Source organism: Camelus bactrianus, chromosome 14 (assembly GCF_048773025.1).
Source record: "Camelus bactrianus isolate YW-2024 breed Bactrian camel chromosome 14, ASM4877302v1, whole genome shotgun sequence".
Classification (NCBI taxonomy): domain Eukaryota; kingdom Metazoa; phylum Chordata; class Mammalia; order Artiodactyla; family Camelidae; genus Camelus; species Camelus bactrianus.
This window is the reverse complement of record NC_133552.1, coordinates 20,537,120-20,554,439: the sequence shown is the minus strand read 5'-3', so window position 1 is coordinate 20,554,439 and position 17,320 is coordinate 20,537,120. Positions and strand designations below refer to the sequence as shown.

Genomic DNA, 17,320 nt, shown 5'->3' with positions numbered 1-17,320 from the left:
GGAACACTCTGTCATCCAAAGTATGGAAGCCCTGTTTGTATTGTATGTATGTATGTGTGTGTGTGTGTGTGTGTGTGTTACAATTTTAGCTAGTAATTTGCACAGCTTTCATCTCTGACCTTTACTCTGCCCGTTCTAATCACAGAGGACAGTCACGTTTTATTTTATTCATTTCTGTCAGCAATTAAGGTGTTGTTTAAAAATCTACTAGAACTGAGTTATCCTTTTAGGGCTATCAGTCCTGCCAATTGAAAGCATCATTAGAGTGGAGTTTATGATTTTAAAAATAATACCTTTCTGTCTGCCTATCTGTCTGTCTGTCTGTCTGTCTGTCTATCTATCTATCTATCTATCTATCTATATCTATCTATCTATCTATCTATCTATCTATCTATCTATCTATCTATCTATTTTTCTCACTATCTATCTTCCAACCTACTCACCTACTTACCTACCTACCTATCAGTGAATTCAGAGAACTGGCAGAAATCTAACTGAGAATTTCCTGTGCAGTTGGGACCCAGATAATCTCTGAGGAAGAACCAGTGAATTTCAGAAGCAGGTTATTGAAGATACAATTGAAATTCCAGAAAATAGGCAGACATTTTGCACAGAATGGTTAGTAGCCCTTTCTGAGATAAGCATGTGTGGTAAAGATAGGATTTGTGGTTAGATGTGGCCAGATCCTGAGGGTCACCCCATTTCCCATCCCATCTGTGACCATCTGGACCCTATGACCACTGACCCTGCTCCTGCCGTCTAGGATTGTGAACACGAGGGAGCAGTCTTGTGAGACCTGAGCATAAAGTGAGGTCGTTTGTTATGGACAGTAGTTCCTAGCTAAAAAAAATTAAAAATAACCGTAATGTTTTGTAGTTTATTTGAAGCCACATCAAAATGCCCCTGCATCAAAACAGTTGTATTATTTTGGCCGAGAGGGAAAGTGGTTACATCAGAATGTCCTGTGTAGGCAAAGAGATTATTCTTGGAAGTGAATAGAGGTGTTTGATAAAGGAAGTAGTGAATTCAGAATAAGAAGGGTAGATTTTTTTCCCCCTTTACAGCAGACTGGTTATGTGCCACTCACGGATCTTGCCAGGCAAGGGTTGGTCTAACTCTGACAAAAGGCCATCTCTGTTCCAGGCTCTGAAAGAAGAGACTGGGCATTGAATGTAACACCACTACCACCGTGTGGTAATATGTTGTAGTTCAGGGTGTTTCAGGAAAAAAGTGTATCTGATGTGGATACAGCGTGGATGGTTTGTATCTTCTCCTTCAAGGGTCTTAATAGCAGTTTATAAAATCGTATGTTTTTCTCTTTAATATTAATCAGAAAAATATATTTAGGAACCCCTAAAGAGGAAACATATTAAAAATGGAGAGAAAGCTTAGTTTTAGGAATCAACAAATAAAACTTCATAAAATAACTGCAGGCTCAGGAAGGTAATTATATATATAGCTTTTCTCAAGAAAATTATAAACCAGTATAAGGGACAAAGTACTCCAGTGATCATTAGATGGCTTCTTGATATAGGGGGTAATTAGAATATGTTGGATGACAGTCCATTATTTTGCTTTAGAATGCATTAACTAAAAATAGAATACGGGGTTGGGTATAGCTCAGTGTTAGAGCACATGCTTAGCATGCAGGAGGTCCTGGGTTCAATCCTCAGTACCTCCATTAAATAAATAAATAAACCTAATTACCTCCCCTCCCCCAAAAGTTAGAAATAAGAAAATACAAACAGAATGCATTCTGAATATAAATGACCCCAGATTAGAGTTTCTAGGATTTTAAACACAATGATGAAGATGGTTTGAATCTATGCAGAGGTTTCAGAACTCCTCACTAGGCCTGGGGAGGCTGTGGCTTCTTCATTACGTCTCCCTGTGCACACGTGGTCCCCATTTCTTGAGGACCCGCCCTGAGCACGCCCCAGGGTTTGTGCAGGCTGCAGCATGGCTGGCTTATATTTGACAGATTGAAGTTTTTCCTTTTTTGGACAAGGAAGTGGTTCTCAGAGTTGGGGTGGAAAGCCGTCTCTGCCACTGGGTTGAACACAGCAGGATGAAAAATTTCAGAGCCCTGTACAGACCCTTTTTAGAGTTTTGCGCTTCACTTGACTTACCAACCTCTTGTGTGCACAGTACCAGAGGGTGTATGCTGGCAGTGTAGGGTGAATGACCGGACTACCCTCTCCTCCCAACCTGTACATCCCAGACTACCTGAGTACAGGTGTGTGTGCGTGTGTGAATACGTGGCTTATATGCATATGTCTGTCACATGTAAAGCTCAACTTGATACTGACCCAGGTCCTTGGACTCCGTAATCTACAGAAGTTTTTGAGGCCAGACGAGGAACTCAGGCAAGGCTTTATTGGGCCTCCATGAAGGAGCGAAAACAAGTAACAGGTGCCCTGCCCCTCCCTGACAGGGGATGAGCTGGTTCCTTAAGTGGGGTGAGGGTGGGGGCAGATTGGTAGGTTGGCCAGAGGGTGGCTTAGGTAGTCTGCCCACCCCTTGGTGGCTGTGTGTGCGGCGAATCACGCACAGTCCCCTGCTTTTGCTCCTGGCACCTCAAAAGTGGCAGCTGGGTTTTGGCCCTCTTGTATCTTATTGTTCATAATTTGCCTCGGCTGCGACTGCGCATGCATGCGATTATTTTTAGTCCCTTGTAGTTTCTTTGTATTTTGTTGCTCAGAGATGTTTGTCCAGGTTCAAGCACTGCAGTAAAGCATCCCGGGTCCCAGCCTATCTCAAACAATTCCGTCTGGAAAATTTTTATAAAATACAATATTTGTAGTTTTTCTGAGGATACAGATAAAACGATTTCACAAACTTCTAGAATATTAAATGCCAAGATTTTATTGCATGAATATGAAATATCACTGTATTAAATGCAGATCAGCATTTTGCCTCAGTTTTTGAACTATATTTCACAGAGCTGTCGATTCCTCAGAGGTGGTCCAGAATGGGGAGACTGAGCTGGTCAGGTTCTCAATCACCTGTTCAAAGCGCAGAGTCTTATATCCTGATACATAAAATTGCTTGGGGACACCTGCTTCAAGTGGCAGTTTGAAAAAAGGGAAATGTTTGTAATGTTGTCAGTAACAAAGGGCCTGCATCACCTTATTGCATTAACATTAAATACTGGTTCTGGAAACACCCTATGTCCACTCTTCTGTCAGCTGGGATCTCCCTCTCGGGCTCCTGACTGAAACACCCTCCTCCCCGTTCCCACTGCGGTTCCTCTACCAGCATTCACTGTCCTGGCAAGGTCTGGAGGGTGCCAGCCTGGGTTTGGGGTGCTGGTGCAGGCTGGTGACATTACTGGGGAAGCTGGTGGGATAAGCGGGCTCCCCTCCTCCAGCCACCCCTCCCCCTATATCCCATCACATGGTCATGTCCAGTGCAGATCCCCACCTGTCATCTCCTCACCCAGAGGTCTGATTCTAGTCTTCTTCTGCAAACCAAATTTTTTTCTCTGAATGAGAGTTGAGTACAGTCTGCTTTCTTGTGGGCAGCTGGCTCTCCAGAGGAGGAAGGGAAGAGCTTGAATGAGAATGCTCAGTTATTAGCCCCAAATGACACCCCCACCTCCGCTGGAGCAGAGCCAGTGAGGGTGGGGAGAGGGCAGGAGTGACCTATTAATGGGTCTCCATACACAGAGAGAGAAACATTTTGAATATAGAGATGCCATACTTCCTGTGCCCTACTTGAGACCTATTGAATCGAAAGCTCTCAGATGAACTGAAGCTGTTCATGTCTATAAAGTTTTCTCTGTGATTCAGATAATCAGCCACATTTTGGAACAACTGGTGTGTTTGATAGAGCCTAATGTGATGTGTGTATACTTATAATAAAGAAGCTTACATTTATTTTTAAGAAAGGAGGAAATTCATTGTGGGACAAAATTCCAAAGGAGAAAGAAGGAAACAGGGCACAAAGCCAAAAGGGTCTGGAATCAAGAGGGACTGAGGGAAATTTTGGAGGCTGATAGAAAACCAAGCTTTTAAGCAATTTAATATGTGACTGATAAAAGAGGTTGCCAGACTGAATGAGAATGAGATCGAATGGCTTAACTTCCAAAGTCATGACAGGTGCAGGCATCATTCAATGTAGGTTCTGGCATGTTTGTGGAGAAAAAATAGTTCTTGTTTTAGAATCTCACAAAAATGACTAGAAGAGCTAATAAAAGAAAAAAACGATGTTATAATGGAAGACACATGCATTAAGGTGCACACTTGTGATGAAGATAAACTTTAATTTTAGAGATATAGGGTAGAATTCGGATCTGCGTGGTTTGTGTTTGACCTTTCTAGCCAAATTACGTAAATTCAACAGTTGGCCAAAATATGGAAGGACAGAAAATTGATTGCAAATAATCATTGGTTTATACATTCTATAGATATACCTGCCTGGAGACCACCCAAATATAGTAGTAAGGGATGGGATGGATGGCGTCCCTTAATAATGATGAAATGGCAGTGAATAAAGGCAGAAATGGTTTTCAATTTTGGGGAAAAAAAAAACCCAAGAGAATAGTCAGCAGCTAAATGCTTAAATTTGCTGCAGGGACATTTGCAGCCATAAAGAGGTGACCACAGTCAGCCCCTCTGGATCCAGTTTTCAGAATGCTGTTGCGTTTCCTTTCCGAGCTCTCCATTAAATGCTCTTAAGATGATATACAGTTCCAGCTTCCCCTGAAGGACATTTCAGCTGCTTTGTTTGAATGTCAGTCTTCACTTCATTTATTCATTTGTGCAATAAAGCGCTATTGTCCGTGCTAAAAGCCGTGATGAGTGCCGGGACTTGAGTGAATAAGATGGGCCTGACCCTGCTCTCATCCTTCTCTCAGGCTACGCGGGGAGATAGAGCAGTTTGAGGCTAACTGAATTTTGAAGAGCCAGTGATACCTGAGTGGAGTTATCCAACAGGAATTGTCATTTTCTGATTTGTGCTGGTAAAAAAGACTGATGTTCTAAGAAGTAAAATAGTAATATTATATAGCATTTATAAACTCTGCTCCATTATTTATTTATTTAATCAATTATTTGTATTATTATTAATTATTATTAAATATATAAATACATTATCAATACATTAAATATATTATTTAATACAATCTCATGATTGACTTCTTTTAATGTTTAGAAAGCTTTATACATTTGGGGACTGTATACTTTATGTAATTAAACTGGTCTTTGTGGGGAAACTTCAGCTCATAGACTTTATTACTTATTTGCAGTCACAAATCTAGTAAATGGGGCCAGAAATGCAACTCAATCCAGGGCTCGTTTTAGGAGTCAGTTCTGTTTCTTTTAGACTTTCTCCCAGTATATTGACTTGCTGGAAAGAAAAATGGAAGTATCTTTCTCCATCGAATTCCTCCGGCTTTTATCAGAGAAAAAAGTGTTTTAATCCTTTTCATTTCTTACTTTTTGTTCCCTAATTATTGAATAAGTTGATTGACATATAGTAATTATTTTCTTAGTATCAAGTACGTGGTTCTATGTAGGATGGAAAAGTAAATAGGATACAGGAGAGAGACATGAGTTTAAAAAAAATTGCTATACAACATGATTGATGTTGTATGTTATGTGTGAGCCTGGTGCTGTGGGTGGACCTAGGATATGCTGGTGGCCTGAGCCCTGAAGGGTGATAGGATGGGGTGGGGGGTTTATAAGAAGCAGCAGAGGAAAATATTATGGGTAGAAGGAAGAGCTCGTGAAAAAGTTTGGACACAGGGAAGCATGGAGGATTTGAGGATTAGCAATAATTAAGGAACAAAAAGGACTTCTCTTTCACTCTACTGGTAGGTGACTTTAGGAAACTGCTGAAAATGAAGCTGTGAAAGAAGGTGGATCACTTAGGGAAGGAAGAGTCTGTGCCCAGTTCACAAATTTGGGATTACATGGTGGGCGATAGGAAAACCCTGAACATATTAAACCAGAGTTTGGCGGGATCAAAACTTTTTCACAGATGATTCTGTCCACAGTGGGGAAAAACTGATAGCACAGAGAACATGTAGGGAACTGTTGAGTTCAAGGGAGTGGGAGGAGCTTGAACTAAGGCAGGAGAAGTGAAAAGGGATGGATTGAAAAGATGAGATCTGTTCTATAGTAAATAATGCTGATCGTGGGGACTGATGTTACTGATGATCATATCCGGTTGGTCATACCACATTTTTAAAGAATTATGTATTCTTTCATAGCCATTCTTTCACATATCACAGTACCACATAGTGACATACAGGTATTGTTTCCACTTTAGAGATTAAAGTCTGTAACACTAAAGAGGCTTACCATCAAAGGTCAAAGAGACTCATGATGTTAGAGGTTCTGTACAGGTACCCAGCAGGGCATCGACAGCTTTCCTGGAGCTTATATAACAAAGGGGCAAAGAAAGATAGGAGACCAAGAATAATCCTCTGTTTGGGAGGAGGGCGCAGACATAGAGTTAAAAGAGATAGGAAAGAAATGATTACATACAGAACGTAGAGTGGTGGGAATTCTCTTGGCCCTTGTCTTAGTCTGTTGAGGCTGCTATAACAAAAATGCCAGAGACTGGGTGACTTAAACAACCAATATTTATTTCTCTCAGCTCCGGAGACTTAGAAGTCTAAGATCAACACACCAGCAGATTTGGTGTCTGGTGAGGCCTCACTCCCTGGTCCGTAGATAGCCAGCTTCTAGCTGTGTGCTCATGTGGTGCAAAGGTCAAGATTGTTCTCTGGCGTCTCGTTTATAAGGGCATTAATTCTATCCATGTGGGCTCCACCCTCATGACCTAATCTCCTCCCAAAGGCCCTACCGCCTAGTATCATCAAACTGGGGGTTAGGATTTCCCCCATTTAGTCCATAGCAATCCACCTCTCACATCACAACAAATTCCATTTCCATTCTCTAGAAGAGAAGTTAAGGGGTCATGTTGGGACAAGGCCAAGAGAAGCTCGAGATTCTTTTGGAATTTTTGAAGGCTTCTGTGAAAGATGAGTCACCACTGAGATTTCCACTTCCCCACATCAGGCTCCTCACCACACCTATCTGATGTCCCCAAAGAGGCCAACCTATGAAGGTGTACGTTTATCAGATAAATCAGGCAGTAGTGATTTTTCAAACATTCTTGGCTTTGCAGAAAGGCTCACTGACTGGCTCCTTGTAGAGTTGCTCTCTCCTCACAACATGAAGGCAGCATTCCACCTAAGCACCTTCAACTTGTGACACAGAAGTGTTTCTGAAATGTTAGGTGAAACCCTAGGGCCCTCGTGTGTATATTTTATTTAAAAGAGAAATCATTTTTGTTTGCGTTTAGCAAGGGTGTGAAATGAGCAATTCTGTAGCTTTAAGACACTGGCCTGCAGACAGTCCCAGCAAGCCAGATAGAAAAGCAATCTGAAAACTTGTAAAGCTTATTTTATTGAAACAATCTTTTTGAAGGCCAAATTCATTTAACTTTCTGTTTTCAATATTTGGAGCCTGAGTTATTGGATTACAGTTGGGGGCTATATGGCTTTACTGATTTTTTTCATGACGGTCAGTTAGTACTAAACTAATTTTTGCCAGATTATAACTAAATGGCAGTTAAATGCAAATGTTTCTAAGCCCTTTTTTGAAGGAACGTTTATCCCTTATCCCAGAGATTGTGAACAAAATAAAATGAAAATCTAACACTTATTTTTAATAGATTGTTAAGAATAACTCTCTGATCATAACAATTTCTTATGTCTGTTACTAAATTCAATTTGTTCTTCTAGTTGAACATTAATATTGAATGAAGTAAATAATATCTAATATTGTGATTTTTAAAGAATGACTTGGTTCTTCACTTAGTTTATTCATTGTTTTGAGATTTTTCAATCCACATCGTTTTTCTCTGAACTGCGCTTTGCTTCTGTGATTATGTTTGCTAGGGCTGTTGCAAATCATTTTTGTTTTGCTCCTTTTTTTATGAGAAGTGTTTGTTTAATCAGCCTATGTAAACAGAAGTTTATTTTGAGGATTAACTTTCATGTGAATCACTGCCTCCTATTTAAGTCTTTTTAATCACAGCTCTTAGAGGAAAGCAAGCTACTTTAGATGTGCCTTTCATTTTCCTTCTTCAAGAATTTGAAATGAACTGTTTGTATATTATAACATGGAGGAGTTTGTAAATGCACGAAGACAAGGGCTGTATCTTACACGTCTCTGTATTCTCCTCGGCCTCACACATTGCAGATTAATCCACGTTGCATGATTTCAAGAACGTAAGGTTACATAGAAAAACACAGATAAAAATTATTTGTTTTCAAAGTGACTATGTAGGGAACATCTTTACATTAGCAATATTCTGAAAATCAGAATAAACAGACATTTCCTGTCCCTCTGTCTCTCCCCAACCCCTCACCCAGGGGGTACACCAATATATATTCTTCGCATTATTATCTGCTGTTTTATAAAACATGATGAAGAGAAGCAGGCTCAGACCTGCTGAATGCTGGAAACCATAAAATCACTTACAGCCACAATTTCCTGTTTTCTAGTTCTTTCCTTATTATAAAGGACGAAGTTATATGCCAGTTTATACTTTAAAAGTTGTTCAGTTTAAGATTTACAGAGGCCTTAAGATAGCAGCTAATGTGTTAGTTGGTGATGTTATTAAAATAACGTAGGATACAGTCTTTGCTCTCTGAAGGTCACAGCCTGGTAGGACCACAAACATGCCATTCAGTTGTCACAGGGGCTGTTATACAGGTAGGAGGAGGCATTCGAGGGGCAAAGGTGGGAGTGTTGGCTTCCTCCTAGGGGCTGGGAAAGCCTTCCTGGGACAATGGCCCTGGATCAGAGTTGAAATGATTGGGAGCTTTCAAGACAGGCAATTGAGGAGAGGACATTCAGGTCAGAAAAGGAGCAGGCAGTGAGGCTGGAGAGTGTTTCTCAGGGGTCTTCTCTGCTGCGTATAGAAGCTCGGACTTTACTGCAGGCCAAAGAGAGCTAATGAAGGACTTTAAGCCGTGGCATAATATAATCAGGTTCTCATTTTAGAAAAAGACTCTAATAAATTACCATGTGGAGGATGAAATACTAGGTCATTTATGCTTTCTTAAAACAGTGCTTTTAGAACATAAACAGACTAACATTTATTTTCTTCCGCATTGCCTTAAACAAAACTTTACAAAAATCTCAATACACCCACATTTTTCATTTGAATTGCCAAAAGATTTGTTCTTTGGATGAGTTACATTTCTATAGCCTTTCAAGAATTTGTATTTGGGTTTAAGAATAAAGACTTTCTCCCCTGAGTAACATCGGATGCTGCAGAAGCGCGGCTCACCACTAACTCTTCCATGTTAAGACCCCTTTCTCTCCCAATCTTCTGCATCTGGTTGCCCAAGGCAAATGCTCACTCTTTCCCTTGGTTCTTTTCTCTCTCTTGCTCTTCACATCAGCAGGGTTGGTAGATTCTGCCTCCAAAATAACACTTCCAATTCCTCTACTTTGTTTTTTAAGGCAATCTGAATTTTTTTAACCCCATGAATAGGGACTGCAAAAAAAAAAAGTGGATTATTCTACTCTACTCGCCAAGAGACTAGGTCTCAAAAATATGGAACGCTTCACGAATTTGCGTGTCATCCTTATGCAGGGGCCATGCTAATTTTCTCTGTATTGTTCCAATTTTAGTATATGTGCTGCCGGAGCGAGCGCTCAAATTCCTCTGCTTCCGTCTGTCTCCGTGATGCTGCAAACTTTGTTCCATCTTCCCTGGTCTCTCCCTGGGACTTCTGCAGCAGCCTCCTAATTGGTCCTCCACTTCCTTTCTCACCCATTTCCCCATTCTCACTCTCCTGCTTCAAACATTTCACTGGCTTTTTGCACTTAGAATAAATAGCAAACTCCCCTTCGTGGCCAACGTCTCCCGGCTCTTGTCTCCCTTAAACTCATCTCTTGACACTCTCCTTCTCCAGCTGTTATTTGCCCCCACCGTGGCCTGCAGACACTTATCACGTCTTCCAAGAAGCTCTTATAATTTGGTGTCTGGCAAATACTCCCTGGACTTAATAGCATAATGATATCATAATCATAACACTTTCTGCCATTTATTGAATATTTTCTGCAACCCGGATAGTGTGCTAAGTGCTCTCCAGGCATTATCTTATAATTAAATTAGATGCAACAAGCTTGTGAAGTTGGCATCATTATTCCCGTATTTTAGGAGAGGGAAACTGGGACACAGAGAGCTGAAGCAACATGCCCAGGTTTATATTGTTAGTGTGTAGTGGAGCGTGTAGTTCAAGCCTGGCTTGCAGTCTGTCTGTCTGACTCTAAATCGGGCTCTTCAGTACTGAAGTTTCAACAGTGTTTTGTTATCGTTAAATCTGAATGCTCTCACCATTCCTGGAGGACAGTCTGAGAGTAAGCCCTAGGGGAATCTTTGAATGAAATGAAAGTAAACATTAATATGACCTAACTACTATACTGGCAACAACAAACATTTCTTAGAATTTTATGTCTTATTGATAATAAAAGACAGTATAGTGTAAAAGTTGGGAACAAACTCTGGAGTCAAATAAACATGGATTTAATCTCAGCATCTGCTATACATTCATACCGATCTCAATATCATATGTGCCAGAAAATGTTCTAGGTACTTGGGACACATCAGCGTGCAATCCAGTGGGATGGATTTAAAATTTTGGTTCTAGCAGCTGTTTTTGTCTTGAAGGCTCATGATAGCGTTACTGCTCGTTTATGAATTCAGGATAAATGTGACCCACCTTTGATCCCATCCCAAGGAAATTTGTTTGAGTCAGTCCCGTGACATATTTCCTAAGGACAGTCTCATAGAAAGGCTATGAGTTTAGTTTGCTATAAATGAAGTTTCCTTCCTTCTTCCTTTCTTCTTTCTTTCCAATTAAAATGAAACGTCAAATTTAACTTTATTGGATGTAATAAACTCAGAAATCTTATATTCTAATAGGGGTAGCATAGTAACATAATAAGTAAGTAAATTACATTATACATTGGAAGATGGGAAATACTTTGTGTGGGGGAGTAAATAAGACCAGGATGGGGGAAAATATGGAGAGCGTGTTACAGTGTTAAATGGGAGGTCAGCGGGGTGGGTCTCACCGAGAAGGTCAGAGACGTGAAGGGGGTGAAGGAGTTGGTCAGGTAAGATATCTGGAGGAAAAGCAGTCCAGGAGGAGAGAATAGATAGTGTCCAGTCCTTAGGGACGAGCATGCATGTCCACTTAAAAGCAAAGCACCATTGTGGTTGGAGAGGACTAAGTGAGGGAGAGTCTAGGTGAATCCAGAGAGGTTTTAAGGATGTTGCTGGTGGCGATGAAATGAACTTGTATAAATAAAGTGCTTAGCACAGGGTCTAACCCAGAGTCACAGAGCCCCTGCCCACCTCTTCCAGCCACATCTCCTGCTGCTCCTCCTTGCAAGCCCTACCCTATGTTTATAACCAAAAACTCTGTGAAGGTTTCCCAAATATCCATGCTACTTCAAACCTTCCTACTTTTACACACACCTAAAATACCCTTCTCCCACCCTTTGTCATTCTGATAAACTCCGTGAAGACCCATCTAAGGCTCTCCTCTGGGAGGACATCTTTGACTCTCTCTGAAGCAGAGCTGATGTTTCCTTCTTTGGATCACCATGCACCTTGCTTTGAATATGTTTGTTACAGTAACTCACAGCTAACGATAACTGAAACTTAATGAGCACTTACTATGTGCCATGCAATAAATCCTTAACATGTTTTAAAAATTTATTCCTTACAACCACCCTACAAGGTCTGTCCTGTTGTCATCCCCATTTTATAGATAAATAAATAAAGGCATGAAGAAGTTTATTGACTTGCCTAAGATCATCTAGCTACTAAGTGGTGGCACCAGGAGTTGAGCACAAGGTTTCTGGTCCAGAGCTCATGCCTTAACCATTACACTCTACTGCACCTCCATCCTTTCCACCATTTATTGAGTTCTTACTATATATAAGTATACATGTACTTGTATATGGACAGAAACTCATCACACTGTATTGAATGTATTAGTTTGTATGCATGTGTCTTCCATACTATTTGTGACTCCTTTGAAAGCAAGGAACCATGTCAGATTCACCTTTGCTCTTTGGGGCTTTGCACATGTGTTCCCTTGTTTGAATGGTGAGAATAAAATATTCTCTCATGTAATTTGCAAGACATGAGAAATAATATTCAAAATGTTAATGATGTTATGTCATTAATTCTGAATTTTATTTGGTTTTGAATTTCATTTTAATCATGTCATTGTGCTTCTGCTTCTCCCTAGACCAGTATTAAAGAGGGACAGCTGTTGAAGCAAACCAGTTCTTTCCAAAGGTGGAAAAAGCGATACTTCAAACTTCGAGGTCGTACACTTTATTATGCAAAGGACTCAAAGGTAATTTGAGAGAACACTAGTTGCAAGCACTGGAGGGCTGTAGATGGAATTGAAAAATTGGTTCCACAAGCTGTTTTTGTTTGGGGGCTCACTATAGCATCATTGCTTTTATATGAATTCTGTAAAAATGTGATCCATCTTGGACCAAATCCCATAGGAGTCTATTTGAGTCAATTTCATGTCATGTTCCCTAAGGACAATCCTATAGGAAGTGTAGTTTGCTTTCTTTCCTTTTTTTTTCTTCTTCCAATTAAGATGAAAAGTTGAAGGTAACTTTATTAGAGATAATAAACTCAAAATTTGGGTTCCCCCTTTCTTGCTACTTTTTACCTCATAAATCTTTTCATGAACATGAAAGAGAGAATTGCTAAGAATTCATACTCTGGATTCAGGCAAGAGTTCATATTCCAATTCTAGCACATTCCAGTGGAGTGTCTGTGGGCAGTGTGTGTTGCTGAGAGGAAGCTTAAATGAAATAATGTACATGAAATACTTACACGGTACCTGGCACAAAGCAATCACTCAATTATGCTAGCAGTTGGAAATAAAAATCATAGTGAAATAAAAATCAAGGCTTAAAATAATTTTTATATAACAGTTGAATGAAATAAGAATGATGTTGCTTTGAAAGAAAAAAACTGTAATGGCAAACCTCCACTTAAAACTAATATTTTGCTATTCCTTCAAAAATCAACATTAAGGTGGGTGCCCCCAGCTGGCACTGGAGCCCCTCCAAAATGGCCCCCTGCCCTGTCACACTTGATGGACAGGCCAACACTGGTGTCTCCCCTAAGTGGCTCCCACCCCAGGGGTTGGCCTCGCACACCAGAGCAGACACAACAGTTGCAACTGGGCTTTGCAGCCAGCCATACTAGGTCCAACCCTGCATACGAGCATATCCTTAGCAAGTGCGGCCCAACCACAACAGGAGGACACATGCAGCCGACAAAGGGAACATTCTTAGAACATCCGTCTCTGATAACCAGGGAAGACCAAGCTGTTGGGCCCCACAGGATACCTTCTACACGAAACCACTCTTTCAAGACTGGGAGACATAACTTATCTATCTAATATATGTAAACAAACACAGAAAGTTAGACAAAATGAAGAAACAAAGGAATATGTTCCAACTGGAGGGACAAGACAAACCCTCAGAAATAGACTGAATGAAATGGAGATAAGCAACCTTCCAGATAAGGAGTTCAAAGTAATGGTCATAAAGATGCACACTGAACTCAGGAGAAGAATAGAACAGTGAGAATTTCAACAAAGAGAAACCAAAAGAATAGAATAATGGAAATTAAAAATGCACTAGAGGAAACCAACAGCAGATTAGATGACGCAGAAGAAAAGGACCACTGATCAAAAAGACAAGTTAGTGGAAATCACCCAATTGAATAGCAAAAAGGAAAAACAAACAAACAAACAAAAAATGGAGCTAGTTTAAGGGACCTCTTGGGCAACATCAAATGTACTAACATTCACATTATAGGGGTCCTAGAAGGGGAAGAGAGAGTGAAAAGGACAGAAAACCAATTTCAAGAAACAATGACTAAAAACTTTTCTAACCTGGAGAAGGATACAGACATCCAGATTCAGGAATCACAGAGAAACCCAAACAAGGTGAACCCAAAGAGACCCACACCAAGTCACATTATAATTAAAATGCCAAAATGTTAAGAGAAAGAGAGAATCTAAATGCAGCAAGAGAAAAACTAGTTACATACATAGGTGCCCCCATAAGATTGTCAGCTGACTTTTCAGCAGAAATTTTATAGGCCAGAAGGGAGTGGCACAACATATTCAAAGTACTGAAAGAAAAAAAACTGACAACCAAGAGTATCCTACCCAGCAAGATTATCATTAAGAATTGAAAGAGAGATAGAGTTTGCCAGACAAGCAAAAGCTTTAGAAATTCATCACCCCTAAACCAATCTTACAAGGAATGTTAAAAGGATTTCTTTAAACAAAAAAGAAAAAAAAATATAACTAGAAATATGAAAATTATGAAAGAAAAAATTTCACCAGTAAAGGTGAAAAAGGTAGTGGATCAACCACCTGTATAGCTAGTATGGAGGTTAAAAGGCAAAACTAGTAAAGCCATATATATCTACAATAATTGGTGAAGGAATATGCAAAATAAGATAGCATCAAAAACGTAAAATGGGGAGGGTGGACTAAAACTGTAGGGCTTTTTTAGAACATGCTCAAACTTAAGCATCCACATAAAATAGACTGCTGTATACAGAGACTGTTATGTAAGAGCCTCATGGTAACCACAAACCCAAAACTGATAATAAATAACAAACAATAAAGAGAAAGGAATAGAAACATAATACTAAAGAAAGTCATCAAATCACAAGGGAAGAGAGCAAAAAAAGCAGAAAGGAACAGAGAAGAATTACAAAAATAACCAGAAAGCAATTAACAAAATGGCAATAAGTACATATTTATCAATAATTACTTTAAATGTAAATGGACTAAATGCTCCAATCAAAAAACATAGGGTGGCTGAATAGATACAAAAACAAAGCCCATGTATATATATGCTGCCTATACAAGACTTGCTTCAGATCTAAAGACACACACAAACTGAAAGTGAGGGGATGGAAAAGAGATTCCATGCAAATAGAAATGAAAAGAAACCTAGGGTAGCAATACTTATATCAGACAAAATAGTTGATTTTTTTTTAAGGAAAAAGCATTTCAATTTTATCATTAGTTAAAGAAATGCAAATTGAACAATAATAAAATGTCAGTCTGCCCCTTTCATATTGCCAAGGGACTGAAAACATCTTAAGGCAAAATAGACTTTAAAACAAAGACTATAATAAGAAACAAAGAAGGGCATTACCTAATGATAAAAGGATCAATCCAACAAGAAGGTATAACACTAGTAAATAAATATACACCTAACCTAGGAGCACCTGAGTACATAAAACATATATTAACAGACATAAAGGGAGAAACTGACAGTAATACAATAATAGTAGAGGATTTTAATACCCTGTTTGCATCAATGGATTGATCATCCAGACAGAAAATCAATCAGGAAACACTGGTCTTAAACGACACATTAGAGTAGGTGGGATTTAATAATATATATAGGACACTCCACCACAAACAGCAGAATACACATTCTTTCCAAGTGCACATGGAACGTTCTCCAGGATAGATCATATATTAGGCCACAAAACAAAGCTCAATAAATTTGAAAAGATTGAAATCATATCAAGCATCTTTTCTGGCTACAATGATGTGAGACTAGAAATTAACCACAAGAAAAAACTAGAAAAAATACAAACACATGGAGTCTAAACAAGAAGGTGTTTAACAGCCAATGGGTCGTTAAAAAAATCAAAGAGGATATTTAAAAAATACCTTGAGACAAATTAAAATGGAAACACAATGTTCCAAAATCTATGCGACTCAACGAAGGCAATTTTAAGGGGAAATTTGATACAGGCCTACCTCAGGAAACAAGAAAAGTCTCAAATAAACAATCTAATCTTATACCTAAAGGAACTAGAAAAAAGAAGAAGAAACAAGTCCAAAGTTAGTAGAAGGAAGGAAAGATAAAGTTCAGAGTGGAATGAAAGGAAACAGGGACTTTACAAAAAAAGAAAAGATCAGTGAAAGTAAGAGCAGGTTCTTGAAAGATAAATAAAAGCAATAAACCTTTATCACGACTCATCAAGAAAAAAAGGGAGCCAAATAAATAAATAAAGTCAGAAATGAAAGAGAAGTTATAGCCAACATCACAGACAAAAGATCATAAGAAGTTACTACGAAAATTATATACCAACAAATTGGACAGCCTAGAAGAATTGGATCAATTTCTCAAAACATACAATCTTCCAAGACTGAATCACAAAGACAGAAAATCTGAACAACCCAATTACTAGTAATGAAAATAATAGGATATTAGCCATAAAAAAAGATTGAAATCTTGCCTTTTGTGACAACATGGATGGACAAAGAGGGTATTATGCTGAGTGAAATAAGTCAAAGAAAGACAAAATACATGCATTCTCACTTATATGTGGAATCTATAAAAACAAAATGAATGAACAAACAAAACAAAACCACACTTAACAGATACAGAGAATAAATGTGTGTTTGCCAGAGGGGCTCTGCCCTCTGTGGGGTTGGGTGAAACAGGTAGAGGGGATTAAGAGATCCAAATGTTCAGTTATAAAATAAATAAATCATGGGGATTTAACAGAGCATAATGAATATAGTTAGTAATTTTGTAATAATTTTGTATGGCGACAGATGGTTATTAGACTTATGGTGATCATTTCATGATATGTTTGAATGTCAAATTACTGTGTTGTACACTTACAACTAACAAAATATTGTATGTCAACTATACTTCAATTTAAAAACATTAAGATTTATTGCTACTGTACCAGAAAAGTAATTGGTAATTCCTATATTAAAAAAAAGTGTTCCTGACATAATTAGTAGAGTTATCCAGTAGGTTAAAAAAATAAACAAACCTAATTCTTAGTTTACGCAGCTGTAGAAGTAATAACCAAATAAGATAATTTTATTTTGCAAGTGGTTATGTACATGGTTGTTCCTAATCTGGCTCCATCCTGACTTTTCACATTTATCTCCAGACGCATTGACCATTTGCCCCATGTTTCCTATCTCCAGGATCATGTTCCCTGTAGCTCCACTTGAAGAAATCCCTGTTTTCGTTAAGACCTCCTTAAAATTCTCTCTATTCTGTTACTCACGAGACAGAGAGTCCGTTTTCTGCTAGAGAAATTGTCTGTGACCTTCCAGAGCATTTTGTAGTATCTCCTCCTCCATTTTTACTAGTCTGTTTTACTTAAAACTAGTTGTGTCTAGATCCCTAGTTGTGTGCTAGGTTATAAATTCTTTCTGTTCAGGGAACAAGTCTTA

The 17,320-nt window shown here is 39.0% G+C and overlaps 1 protein-coding gene and 1 non-coding gene across 12 annotated transcripts in view; one reads left to right on the top strand and one right to left on the bottom strand.

Moving 5' to 3' along the window:
* Positions 1 to 17,320, top strand: part of DGKH (diacylglycerol kinase eta) — a 160,428-nt gene that overhangs the window by 47,795 nt on the left and 95,313 nt on the right. For all 11 annotated transcript variants that reach the window (XR_012511716.1, XM_074378233.1, XM_074378235.1 and 8 more), the window contains exon 3: positions 12,296 to 12,406. Coding sequence is in view for 10 of the 11 variants with exons in the window: in XM_074378233.1 (XP_074234334.1) it covers positions 12,296 to 12,406 (111 nt within the window). In the remaining variant the exon portion in view is untranslated. The remainder of the gene's footprint in view (positions 1 to 12,295; positions 12,407 to 17,320) is intronic.
* On the bottom strand, positions 9,577 to 9,683 carry LOC123613767 (U6 spliceosomal RNA). The gene has a single exon (XR_006721192.1). It is a non-coding gene; the product is annotated as a U6 spliceosomal RNA (small nuclear RNA).